This window comes from Leptinotarsa decemlineata, unplaced genomic scaffold (genome assembly GCF_025532065.1).
Source record: "Leptinotarsa decemlineata unplaced genomic scaffold, Ldec_3_MD MMD2_tig00002974_RagTag_RagTag, whole genome shotgun sequence".
In the NCBI taxonomy this organism is placed as follows: Eukaryota; Metazoa; Arthropoda; class Insecta; order Coleoptera; family Chrysomelidae; genus Leptinotarsa; species Leptinotarsa decemlineata.
This window is the reverse complement of record NW_027412578.1, coordinates 6,279,372-6,293,293: the sequence shown is the minus strand read 5'-3', so window position 1 is coordinate 6,293,293 and position 13,922 is coordinate 6,279,372. Positions and strand designations below refer to the sequence as shown.

At 37.6% G+C, this 13,922-nt stretch overlaps 1 protein-coding gene across 1 annotated transcript in view; it reads left to right on the top strand.

The window, feature by feature from the left end:
* dpr8 (defective proboscis extension response 8) overlaps positions 1-13,922 on the top strand; it is a 486,244-nt gene that overhangs the window by 256,594 nt on the left and 215,728 nt on the right. The window contains exon 2 of the mRNA XM_074177347.1: positions 9,942-10,108. Coding sequence (XP_074033448.1) covers positions 9,942-10,108 — 167 coding nt within the window. The remainder of the gene's footprint in view (positions 1-9,941; positions 10,109-13,922) is intronic.

The following is a 13,922-nucleotide window of genomic DNA, read 5'->3' as shown; positions in this document are numbered from 1 at the left end:
TGTAAGGCTTATGTTTTGTCCTCAAAAAAAGTATTCAAATATCAATTGGGCAATGATAACTAATTTGGTGAAATCTTCATCGAGAGAACGTGTACCTACAGAGTTGAGAAGTTTTCAACTTGATGGTGGGAAAGTTTGTGAGAAACTATATCAATTTCAAAATCGTGAATTACAATGACAACTGTTCCACGAATGAAGAAACCGCCTATTCGTTCATTCATTGAATAACAATTTTCAATTAAACAGAAAACGCTGTTCGTGCTACAGGTCATTTAAGTTCATTACGTTTCAGTGGAAGTGAATTAGGGAGATGTGTTGTTAATTAGGTTGAGAGACTAATGAATAATTGATTATTGTCAAGGTGTGCAAGCTTGTTCTCAACCCTACTAACTGGAGTTTTCAATTCATTAGAAACCATCTGTCATGATACAGAATACTTCAATTGAACTCGAGATATTTTACTTTTATTCTAAAATTGAATAGACAGAAATTATCACTGAGGAATTATCGAGTTTGGTTATTACAGAAAACTAGTCCAACTTCATGATTTTTTTTTCAAACAAATATAATATTTTTTGAAGACCTTCAGTTTCACGTAGAAAAGTCAATGCGTAATTCAAATCAATATGAACTGTAGGTGAAATTATATCAATTGTTGAAGACTCTGACAATTGCCAACCTCATTTCAATTCAAATGTTACATAAGATTTGTTAATTCTACTATCAAAAAGCAAGATTCAAATCAGGAGTTTATATTATGATATTTCATCTTCCTATGTCAATGATCTACGTATGTGAAAGATCTCTTGATATCAATAGTTATTTATGTATCAAGGGAATTAGGAGGGCCTTAATTACCGATGGCAAAGTTTGCGTCCCGAGGGCCTCTGGCCCGAGGGACAGCAATTGCCTGAGGTTATTAAGGCTCATTAATTCCCGTGGTACATAGATAATTTTATTTCTGACCGATTTCAATAAAATTTTGTTCATTTTTGAAACGGAAAAATGTACCAATTCATTACCTTCCCGGTATATTTGAATCAGGTACCGTTGATTATAGTAGAGTTTTCTTGTTGCTAGGTTGTTGCTATGTTACTTGTTTATAAACAGAACTTTGTTATCAAGCTGTGTTTGCGGTGAAAACGTGTTTTCTACCCCAAATATAATGGAGGATATTTTGAAAAAAGCTGAACAAGCAAGAGAATCATTAATTCCATCGAAAAGTGAAGCCGTATACCAAAAAGAATACAAGATATATCTGGACTGGCTGACACGGAAAAATGTTATGCCAAAAGATGTCACTGAAACTGTATTTCTGGCATATTTTCAAGAACTGGTAAGGAATTTTCTATGTTTTTCGGTAGATTTGGTAGTAATTGTGTTTATTCGTTTCAGTCAGAAACGTATAGTCCGAATTCTTTATGGACTAAATGGTCAATGCTAAAATCGATGGTGTCTATACATGAGAAACGAGATATCACCAAGTTCAATGAACTACAGGCTTTTTTGAAACGGAAGAGTAAGAGTTATAAGCCGAAAAAGTCTGCTGTTTTATCATTATTATTTGTAATGACGTGAATAAATAAAATATGGTTCAGTTTTCATTTCTATTTATTTTTACTTGTGAAAGGTAGAGGGAATTATGAAATCTATAATGTCCCAAGGGAGTTATGACCCTCTTTATTGATAGCGTAACTATGACGATATAAGCTTATAATATCCCGGTCAGAAATAAATAAAATTTTGTATTCAACTGATGATTAGGGGAAGGTGAGGTATAATGATCCCCTTAAGGGAAATACGTAACTGTGGCTGAAGATGAAGGCAAAATCGCAAGAATTCTATTGTTGGAAGTAGTGAATTTACTTAGCTTTGTAACTGCATACCTATTTTTTACTATATTTATGTAGTTTTCTTGTATCAGAGGTTTTCGTTAGAGTTTAGTAAAGGATCATTTTATACACACCTATGTATAAAATGATCCCTGCGGTAGGGGTAAAATAATCCCAGGGATCATTTCATACCAAAAGTTAATAAACATCAATGAAATAAAGAACTCAGCTGTTTATTTCAATCATGTATTGTTCATAACAATTTGAGTAAGTTACACAAAATTTTTGCAGCCTTCTAGTGTCATTAGAGATCTTTTTTTTTGTAATTATCTGCTACTCAATCAACAAAACTAAACAATAAAACATTGCAACAAACTTTTGAAAGGTTTGCAAAATTAACAACATACCTAGTCAAGTAATAGGTAATCAAATAAACTGTTCTTCTAAATAAAAAAAAAATAATACTCATCCCTATCAAAGGTTCTTATCAATGTCTGAATGCCACAGAAAAATCAACTCTTCGTACAAAAAATAATAATGTTCTTATCAGGAAAGAAATAAAAAAGACCTATAGCCTTAATTTTTTTTCACACTTCCAAATTGATTACTAGAGAGGCAAATATCGCAAGTAAAGTCGCCTTCATCGTCACTATTCAGTCCCGCACAAGCCTCATGTCCCAATTTAAGACACACAAAGCACCTAATCCACCCTTCGCCTTTATTGTCTTTGGAATAACTTTCAGTACAGAATAAGCATTCGGTATCACTCTCCTCTTCAGAAAAATCTGATCTTTCTGCTTTTTTTTGCCTTTTTCCTTTCCTTTTTATTTTCTTCCTCAAAGGCTTTTTTTCTTCTATATCTGTTTTCTTTTTGAATTCCTCTTCAAGGTATTTTTTGTAGGGTGTGCTGGTCAATACTGATGTGTCTACTCTTATTCGTCTTGCACTCGCTCTTTTTTCAACTATATTTGGTGTTGATCGTACTTCTCGGGGTGTAATAACACAAAAAAATGTGGATGGAAGACCAGCAGCCAAAGCTGGAGGTAATCTTTCGGAAACTTCAGACGTTGAGATATTTTTTGGAAAGGACGGTGCTTGCCGTGATGACTGTGGAGCTTGTGGACATGTTTGAGTCACCATTGGAGTCGAAATTTGAAGTGGAGACAGCTGAGGTGTTAAATGAAGGGATTTTTGGACATCCATATGCGCGGTTTCTGCTAATGGAAGATCAGACGTCTCGAAGATCGGAATGGGAGGTTCTACCGTGTCATTGTCAACATCCATTTCAGTCGTTTCAGCTGCAATGAAGTCCACATAAGTGAAAATGTTAGGGTTGAACGGATATATTCCTGTTTTGTTGAATCCATTAATACTATTCAGTGGAACTGCTGCTTTTAGATAGGCCTCTGTGAAAAGTTTCGTTATTTGGAACACGGTCACTACTCTCCCAAGATTGTTATTCATCCACTTCTCCAATGCTTGGTTATGATAAACGCTTAGCGGATACATGACTACGACGTCCAAGGGTTGGAGTTTTTTGGTGCAATGAGGCGGTATGCATAGAATAGTGACGTGATTATCCCTGGCTTTCAATACCATCACAGGGACCTTAAACTCTCTACTTGCGGTTTTGTAAGGCATGCCATCTCTGACGGCATCTAATGCCTTTTGCATTTTCTCTTCAGGCCAATTTTGGCGATTTGTTTTCCGTATATGAATTCTCGGCATGATCTGTAAAAATAAAAAATACTAATGGGATAAAATGATTCCAGGGATCATTTTAAACACACAGAAAGGAATCACTTCGCCCCAAACACCAAATTCCAACATATCGATCAAAACATAACCTTCAAATATCGCGTGCGGTGATCGAACATTGTTTATATATTAGCTGACAGCTATTAATGCCCGGATATAAAACAAGATTTCAATAAACACGAACATGTGAAAAGTAATGAAAGTCCAAAAACATGCTTACCCTAGATCAGAGTCACACTTTTCGATTATTTTTTAATTAAATCACGCCAAGCGCTCGCACCGCCATGACACTTGGAGAGGCAACTGGCAGAGTTGCGGAAAACTCGTTTCATGTGCATTTCGATAGATGACACAAGTTGTCTCTGATTTACGGCGGAAGATCATTTGACCTACAGGGATCGTATCATCTCACCTTCCCCTATGTAGTTATCACATCTAATGGATTATTGACTATTGCTTAGGTTAGAAGAGGTCCAAAGTGAGTGGATCTATTCGACCTTCTAACGCAATCCGCAAGGGTTTATTGTGGCTCACACCTATTAACACTCGACCAAATAAACCCAGCTCCTTAACGAAGCCGATTAGTTTGTATGGTGAGTGGTTTTTCAGGTCAGATGGTAAAAGTACGACTCTGCCGAACTCTTGAAACCTGATTCGGTCCCCAGCGGATCAGGCACAAGGTATCTGCTCTGCTGTTTCATCATTTCTCATACAGGGGCGACACACACTGTCTTCCGGAAGTCTGAGTCTCTGCATATGATGTTTCAAATCACGGTGACATGTAAGAAGGCCTCTTAGACATCGTAGTTCATCCCTACCATAGTCCAACAACTGTTTGGTATCAAGCTTCGAAAGGTGAATAAACGCCTTGGAGTGAGTCAAGCCTGAAAGATTCTGCCAGAAGTCCATAAATCTTTTTGCCATCCAGGTGTTCAATGATTGTATGGTAAAGCCAAAAGCGATGCCAATGACAGATTCTGGTCCAATGAAGCACCGTCCTTTACAAGGAAGTAAGCAGCCTCATTGCCTTCCAGGCCAGTACGGCCAGGAATCTAGGCCAGAGACAATCTGTTAAGTCCTCCTATCGAAGAGAGTCGTTTTTGGCAATTTGCTACCAATTTAGATTTTGCTTGGTTGAAGCCAAGAGCTTCCAACGCCGCTTGACTGTCCGAGAATATTTTTATTGACTCCAATCTCAACTATTGCTTGGGTATAACAGCCAATCACTTTTCTGAATATATATCTTTTTCATCAAACATCATTAATTTTTCTCCACTTCAATGTCATTCCTTTTCTTTTCTCGAGTGGAAATAAGGTGATTACTAGGTTTTGATTGTAACTCATTCATTACATATATTCACATCTTAATAATCAGTCAATAATCCAACTACTCATAAAGTTTACCTTTCAATGTGAGTTGGAAAAAATAAAAGTTCAACTCTTGTTGTTTCCACAAAACATTGACTCAAATGAAGTATTCTAATATGTAGGGATTCATTCCATTCATGTTTATTTGCAAACAGAATGCAACATGAATGTAGGTGTAGCAGATTTCTCTTTGACAACGACCCACATCAAAAACTATATTTATACAAACTGACTCCTTTGACAAGGACAGTCTGGAAAATCTAATAGATCCAATAGAAATTCCGGACCTTGGAAATACGTGTCCTTTCATACCCTTTTCACAAGGGATATTAACGAAAAATTTACCGAATCCCGTAAAAAGCAAATAGGGTGGAACGTCTTGAGGCATTCTGAACATGTTCGTGAAAGAGTACGGCATTAGGCATTCTTCCAAGATGTTGCCAGAAATGTGATGTGCATGATATAGTGGAATTGAATTTGTTTTCATGAAAGGTTTGAAAGGTTAATGATCAATTACAGCGCCGCACATCAAATATTCAACAGAAGTACGTTTAGGCACTCAATAAATGAAAAAAATCTTTGAAAATGTGAATATTCTATAACAGTCTAGTCCAGAATGAAATGATAAAGTAAGATGCATGCAATGACGGTGAAAAATGTACTGAAAACATGAAGTTCTTGGGTTTCTTGATTACCCAAAGGCAGCAGCCAGCAAAACAGTTAACTGGCTCAAAAAGGCAAAATCCTTACCTAGTTGAATCTAGACTAGATAAGTGGAATTTGAAATATGTGGCATGAAATGGATCTAATGGGAATACTTCTTCCTCAACAGTACAACAATACTTTCTTTCGACGTGTATTTCGCTAATCTAGTTAGCATCTTCAGGAGATGACTTGTACTGATTCTAATGGCTATGTTAATGTCTTTTTGTGCATGTAGACGGAATTCTTAGTATCTTGTTATTTTTTCAATTGTTATTTTCTACATAATTACGTAGGTATGCGAACAATGCGCTGATAGGAATAGGAACTTCATCAACACTCATACCACATTTTTCGATTTCTGAACCGTGGAAGCCATCTGGAAACTTGCTGTCATGTACTGGTGTTAATAATGTCAAGCATCCCCGTTCATTCTGTGGCCGTTTTCTATAGCAAGACTTGATTGTCTGGTCTGAGGAACGAAATATGTGATATGTGAACATGTTTCTTGTATCGAGTTTTTATAGTCCTCCTACTATCACCGACATATTTTTCATCGCAATCATCACAGCTCATTTCATTAATCCCATAGTTTTTTCTGTTGTTTTGTTTCCCGGAATGTAATCTTACTGAGAAGTCGAGGATTCACGAGGATCTACTCAATCCTTCCTTGTGCGAACCAGTGGTTCAAACCGCACGGCCGGACGATCGATTTTCATTTCCTATCGTCCAACTCGTGTAAGAAATCACACTTTAAAAGGGTGAAACCTCGTTAGTCCTTAGCTCGCACAAGTTTCGACTTTCAACAGTTGTCGTTCGTAAGGGGGAGACACCTGGTTAACGAAAAAAAACATATTTCAACAGACTATGTATGAAGGGTGTCTGTTACTTTCAGCGATCTCTTCCATAATTTTTTTCCTATATATTATCTTTATTTTCTCAAAGATAACATGACCAGTCTATTAACAAGAAAAATGTAGTCTCGCCATTTTCCGCTGTGAACATTGGTGGGAGCTGTCAGATATATATCTGAAAGTGCTAGTGTTTTCCTATGTACATCAAAATGAAGACCCTCAGTGACATTTCTCATAACCAGAAGATGCAAGTTACCATTCTTGTAGGCGGGTTGGCTGTCTTTGTTCATCTTTCACTGCCTGAACCACTGTGTATGCTATTTTTGGCGGATTTATTGGGATGTGGGGGTTCAGCAACCCTGCCATCGGATGTCTGCTTTCACATAGCTCCGCTTTATACGGGAATGACAGAATCACTTGTGGTTCTGTTATTTTCTAACTGAATGATATCCCAACGATGGCCTAATCCTAAGGTGTGCCGTGTCGAGAGGATGAATGACACTCCTCCTCTCGGAGGAATCAGTCCAATCATCACCCGAAGACGATTGTAGATACTAACAATCGGAACGTCGTGAACTAACGTGACTTGAAATCTCTCAACTTTTTATTTTCATTTTTTTTTCTTCTTTCATTTCTTTATTTTTATTTATTTTTATTCAATTGTTTTATATTCACTTGTATTTTATTTCACTATTATCTCATTTCAGGTTTATTTGGCTTGATATAATTGTTATTTTCAGCAATGGATTTTGATTTCTTCTTTTATAGTTGTTTCAGGGATTTCAAATCATTTCATATAGTGGAAGTCCGTACTAGTGGAATTCAACAAATTAGTATTTGAGGACACTCAAATATAGAAGATTGATCTTTCTACTATGAATTCTATTCTGAGATGGGGTTGATTTCAAGTTACCTACTAGTGTACAAATAGGCAACACTTCTGCTGACAATAAAGGTCTGTCTTTTTACCAGAATCAATAAAATTGGTGACAATAGTACTACTCTGGAGTAGTACCTATGCGACTGTATTTCAAGCGGAAATTTACGCTATTGAATAGTGTGCGGAGAGATTGGAAGAATCCAACCTCAAACAGAAGTCAATAAAAATATTATCGAACAGTCAAGTGGCGTTGAAAGCTCTTGGCTCCCACCGAGCAACGTCTAAATAGGTAGCAAATTGCCAAAAACGACCCTCCTCGATAGAAATACTTAACAGACTGGTCTGGATTCCCGGCCATACTGGCCTAGAAGGCAATGAAGCTGCTTACTGCCTTGGACCAGAACTTGTCATTGGCATCGCTTTAAGCTTTGCCAAACAAACATTGAATACCTGTATGGCAAGACGTTTTATGGACTTCCGGTAGAATCTTCCAGAATTGGCTCACTCCATGGGGTTTATTCACCCTTCTAAGCTTGATACCAAACAGTTGTTGGACCGCAGTAGAGATGAACTACGATGTCTAACAGGCCTTCTTATAGGCGACTAACATTCGAATCACCATATGCAGAGACTTGGACTGTATGTGTCGCCTCTGTTTGGAAGATTATGGAACAGCAGAGCACATTCTTTGTGCTTACCTCGCTGGGGACAGAGCCGTTATCTTACCATCTGACTTGAAAGATCACTCACCATATAAACTAATCGGCTTCGTTGAGAATCTGTGTAATTTGGTCGAGTGTGAATGAGTGTGAGCCACAATAAACCCTTGCAGATTGCGGTGGAGGGTCAAATAGACCTACTCACTTTGGACCTAACCTAATCTATCATTCTTGTAGAGCTACTTCAGAGGTTTGGAGGTATCTGAAATACAGAAAATAATAGTTGTACGTTGTACCACATAGTCAATATCGTGCCATACTGTATGAAATCTATACTATGTAGTGATTCTCTAACTAAATGTGTCTATCCGACACCTGTCGGATATAATCCAACGCCCTTCGTTGTATTATTCAGGGGAGTAGTTATTTTCTGATAGGTGTCAGTCCATTAACCTACTGTGTAGGGTGTTGAGACTGGCCTGAACGAATTGTTCTTTAAGATGATTTGATTTATAGCCAGTCTTCAAGTATGGCAGATGGGGCGACGAAAAACCTGTTGTTTGTTGTATGCTTCAGCTTAGTTCGAGGAATGATACTCTGACGGAATTCGATTTTCAATTATCGAAAATCGTCGACTTTATGTTGATGATATACACTACCTTGCACTGTCGAGTGGCCGAACAGCCCGAAACCGGTCTGCAAGTGTGTTCCAATAATTGAAAATCTATTGCGGCAGTTGTATCACCAACAGCATATGCAGGAATAACTTCTGTGAAGAATCCTGCACTGACACCTGTCGGATATAATCCAACGCCCTTCGTGGATTATAGGTGTCAGTCCATTAACCTACTGTATAGGGTGTTGAGACTGGCCTGAACGTATTGTTCTTTCAGATGATTTAAATGTGTCTATATGGCAGATGATAGGATATGCGGACCATCTATGAGAAATAATTACAGTAAAAACCAGATAATTGCTCACTTATGTAGCTAGGCACTCTAGGATATGATGGAATAGCTGAAGCCACACATCATACCAAGAGCTTACTCCAAATGACTGATAGGAAAGTAGTGCAGTGTATTTGGCCAAATCACTGAAATAAATGTGGGTTCATTAATTGAAACATTGACAGTCACTCGAGAATCAGCCGAAAAGTATCGAAAACTTCATGTAACAAAAGCTGCACAGAATTAATCAATTTGTTCCCGGATTAATTCCCAATGAAATATTCTTTACCCCCAAGAAAAAGTGGCATCTACAGTAACAACTATGAAATATATGGTAAGTTGACCTAAATCCAAATCATAAGTAACATCGTTGGCAAAATTATACGGGAAAAAAGTAATTGATCGGACCATTTGGAGCAACTCCTCTGGTTGACATATCATAATGTTATGTGATAGTTTAGTTTTGTACACCCTGAACCTTGCCTATTCAATGTACGGTCCCTGTTCAACGAAAGCATATAAGAAAAAATCCAAAAGATTCAGACATTCATGAAGTTTGACGACAAGAAATTATTTTCAATAAATTGGTTGAAACGGGTTGGTTTAATATGGCAACATAACAAAGATTAGGATTTACTTATCTGAAAAAAAATTATCCCGAACCGATATTCATACAATCCACATTCAACTTGGTGATGTTGAACTTGTGTCAGGTTAAGTGGTAAAACAAATCAGTAATTTTTAATTATTATTTGAACTTCGCCTTTGATGTCAGCCCTAGGATTGGAAATAATTTTTCAACTTTAAAAAATGTATATGTATCCTAGACTGACTAGAATAAAGATACATTATTTCTATTATTATCATACACACTCCAATTTTTCTATATCATTCCACGATCACTTTTATATTTTTTTCTGACTGAATCAATTTTATTTCAGGCGCCGAAGAGAGCATAGGATCAAAGAAATTCCGGGATTTCCTGCAAGAATGGCCGACACCGGGAACCGGACCCTACTTTGACACCTCCATAAATTCCAACATCACCGGACTCGTAGGAAAAACCGTTTTACTTCATTGTCGCGTGAAGAACTTGGGCAATAGAACGGTAAGTGACTGGTCAAACTTCGAATCGCTTTTCCTGAGTGTGGTTTTAGGCTAGTCGTACACGGACAATTTTATTATCTCACACGGAGAAAATATTCGTTGTTAGCAATTGAAATGGAATTGTTGGATAACAGTTTTCTGAAACAAGACAATATTTTTTTCACTGTAAATGACTTGAGTTTCTCGACTATTTATAGCAAATGAAAACAATCTGGATATAAATATTTCATTTGATTACATTAGGCAAAAAGTTTTCATTCATAGTAAATGAATTTCCTTCCATTATGAATGAATATTTTAGTCCCAACTGATGCCAACTTAGATTTCTATTAATACCTTTTTAATTAGGAAAAAATATGGTTTGGTGTCTATAGCTGTAAGTATATTAGTGTGAAAAGTGTAGTTGTTTATGGTATTTGTTATTTCATTCGAGCATTAATGAATAGAACTATTCCACCATACTAAGAACTGAATGTTTCATCTCTATTAGTAGGAAATTGATAACAGCGATATGGCTGATTATTTGTTTATTTCGAGGAGCTTGGAAACTTCATGATCTTCCAACTGTGATAATGATGGTAGAAATCACTATCATTATTATTTTAACTAAAATGGTGTTACACTCAAAACTTTTCTCTGATGCTCGACCCATTTGAAGGGCGTGCCGGCATAACCAGCTAATAACCATCCCCACACCTTGGGTGGAGTGATCATTGGACCGAAAAAGCATATGTACCTTAAGCTGATGCAATAAGTCGAAAATGAAAGCCGTACGTATTTGTACGGCAAACATTTCTGCCTTAGTGAGGCAAGTCAGCATGATCTTGAGATTCAAGAGTGAGAGAGGCATCATGGAATCTGTGGAGTACGAAGAGAAAAACTCTTGGACGATATTCGTCTTACTCGTAGTTGAAATCTCCACCAGTGATATCGTCTTGCTTTGAACAACATTAGATTTAATAGCTTGAATCAGCCTGAACGTAGGGAATGATTCGTTTCAATAAATGATGACCAATTGATGAGGATCTAGAGGTGATTTGTAATTGTGATGGAGCCCGTTTCAATAAAAATAAATGTCTCCAAACCGGATATAATAATATCAGGACAGACAATTCCGCTTTCTACTTTGGGGGTTGGAAAGGGCACCAATATGGACCCCAATTTATGCAATCATATATCTAAAATTTCAAAGACTTGGAATATCATTCCGGACTAGAAATACAACGTGAATCGCTACTTCCTCACAAGCACCGCTGTTAGAGCTACCTGAGGTTTTTCCTGTGGTGCTTGTGTTTTTTTTTGAAAGAAAATTCACATAGATAATTCTCTTCAACAGATTCAATATTCTTCGAAGCATAAAGCAACACCGGGGTCTTGTCAATACCATAAAAGTGCCGTAGATGATAATGAAGCACTATGAGGTCCATGTTATAGCGATAGGCTGAGACCGCATATCCTTGTAATATCAACAGCAAGAGCTTTAGGATCTCATTTCAGGCACTTCGTGGCAGGCCCTGCATCTGGGATCAGGAACCTCTATAGTCATCACGCGACCACGGTAAACTATGAGGCTGTTTCAAAAGGTTTGTCCGACAGGAATTGTCACGTTTCGAAGACTCTTTTTTTATTTCGCGTAATCGAAACAATCTTTTTTTGCATCGGATGTCACGTGTGTTCAAAAGTGGATGGTCTGCGACAATAGGAAACATCTAAAACAGTTGTTGGATACCAAAGAACCACCCAGGCACTTCCTGAAAACATAAATGCACCAAAAAAAAACATGGTGGTCAGCGGGTAGGATGATTCACTGAAACTTTCTGCAACCGTGCCACAGCAGTGGGATATCGACGAAATGTACCAAAAATTGCATCTGCAGCAGCCGGCTCTGATTAACAGAAGAGGTTCAATTCTGCTCCACGACAATGTCCATTCAAATGGTACACCAATCAAAGTCCAAAAATTTAACGAATTGATCGTGGGAGTTTTGCTTCACTCACCATACTCTCCAGACCTCTCACCAACCGATTACCACCTTCTTAAGCACTTCGATTACTTTTTCACTGGTAAAACATTTGCCAATCTGGAACAGACAAAAACGGCCTTCGTCGACTTCGTCGAATCATGAGCACACAATTTTAATGACAAAATCCATCGTTGGTAAAAGTGCACTGATTCAAATGGCGCTCATTTAGGTTCAATTGAATGAGAATTCACTGATATATTACATTTCAAACTGACTCCAGTTTCAGACTTCAATATGCTCCGCTTATCATTGTTATAAGTATTCATGATAATCATAATTATTTCAATTATTATTTTTATGTTGATGCACGAAGAAATGTCAAGTGAATTTTTAGTCGGCAGTATAGGAACAACTGAACAACTACCTGTATGCTGATTCTCATGTGCGGTCGGCTTTAGCAAAATCTTTCTGATGAATTGTGACGTATATGTTCGAACTCAACTCCTAACTTGTAAAGTCCCAGTTAATTTTGTCTTTCGCGTTTTCTCGGATTCCAGCACATCCATCAAGTTGTTTTGGTCTCAATTGGAAACTGCGTAGTTCCGGAAATACTTTCGTTCCGGGATTTAGAGAATTGTATTTGGTTTGGTACAAGTTCTCTGCCTCTTTCGAATTTCAATGATGGAATGAAAGTATTGTGATACAATTTGTCACGTTTCATCAATTCATTGAGTGTACAAAAATTTTGTTTTGAGAGATTTTTGTTCAATTCCACCAAAACAGTAGAGCTCAGCTTCAATTACATGTACTTTTCTGTTGTGACTAATTACTCTCCGCAAGTTGATATAATTCTATGCTGTGACAGCAGAAATGTTTGCTTCAATCAGTGTGGTTGTTTGCTACAGTCACTTTTGTCAAATGTTTTACTCTGTATGATGGTAGTCTTATTCAAAAAATCTTAAAAAGATTTCACTTTCACTCATTATTTTTGATGGCCAGGTCATTTTGAAACAGATTCAAAAATTTTGTCGGGCCCGAAAAAATCAGTGTGGAAAATTCGGTATTTTGGTAAGTTTTCAGGAGACCTCTCACATGAAATTTCATGACATTGTGTTCATAAGGTGCCACGTTTCTGTTCCTCTATGCTTTCGGGCAACCAAAACGAACATTTTTAGACATTGGTTGGACACCGATGGGCACCCAGGCATATCCCAAAGGTGAATTCCCACCAAAAAAGGCCAAGCTTAGTGAATGATGATCAGCGGCTGGTGTGATTCACTATCAGTTTCTGCAACCGAGTCGAATCATTACAACAGAAACCTATCGTGAGGAAATTGACGAAATGTACCAAAAGTTGCATCAGTTGCAGCCAACACTGGTCAACGGAAGTGGTCTAATTCTGCTCCTTGGCAACGCACGTTCGCACGTTTCCCAAATCACTGTCCGAAAACCAAATGAATTTAGCGTCGGTCTTACCCACCATAGTCCTCAGACCCCTCACCAACTGACTATCATCTTCACAAGCACCTTAATTACTCTCTCATGGATAGAACTTTCGCCAATCAGTTTCAGGCAAAATCGGCCTTTGGCGACTTCATCAAATCGAGATCGATCAATTTTCATTCGACTTGTGTTACGTTGGCAAAATTACACTGATTCATTTATTCGAAGGTGATCGGCAAACTCTCTACCCAAGATGAGGGACTGCTCACGGAATCACCACTTTCACCAGTTATAGTCAACATACATATTGGGTAGTTTGAAATACTAGACATTGAAGAAGTTGGCCACAAGATACTCCGAGTCTGGATGAGATACGTTGACGACACCTGCATGGAACCATGGAAATACT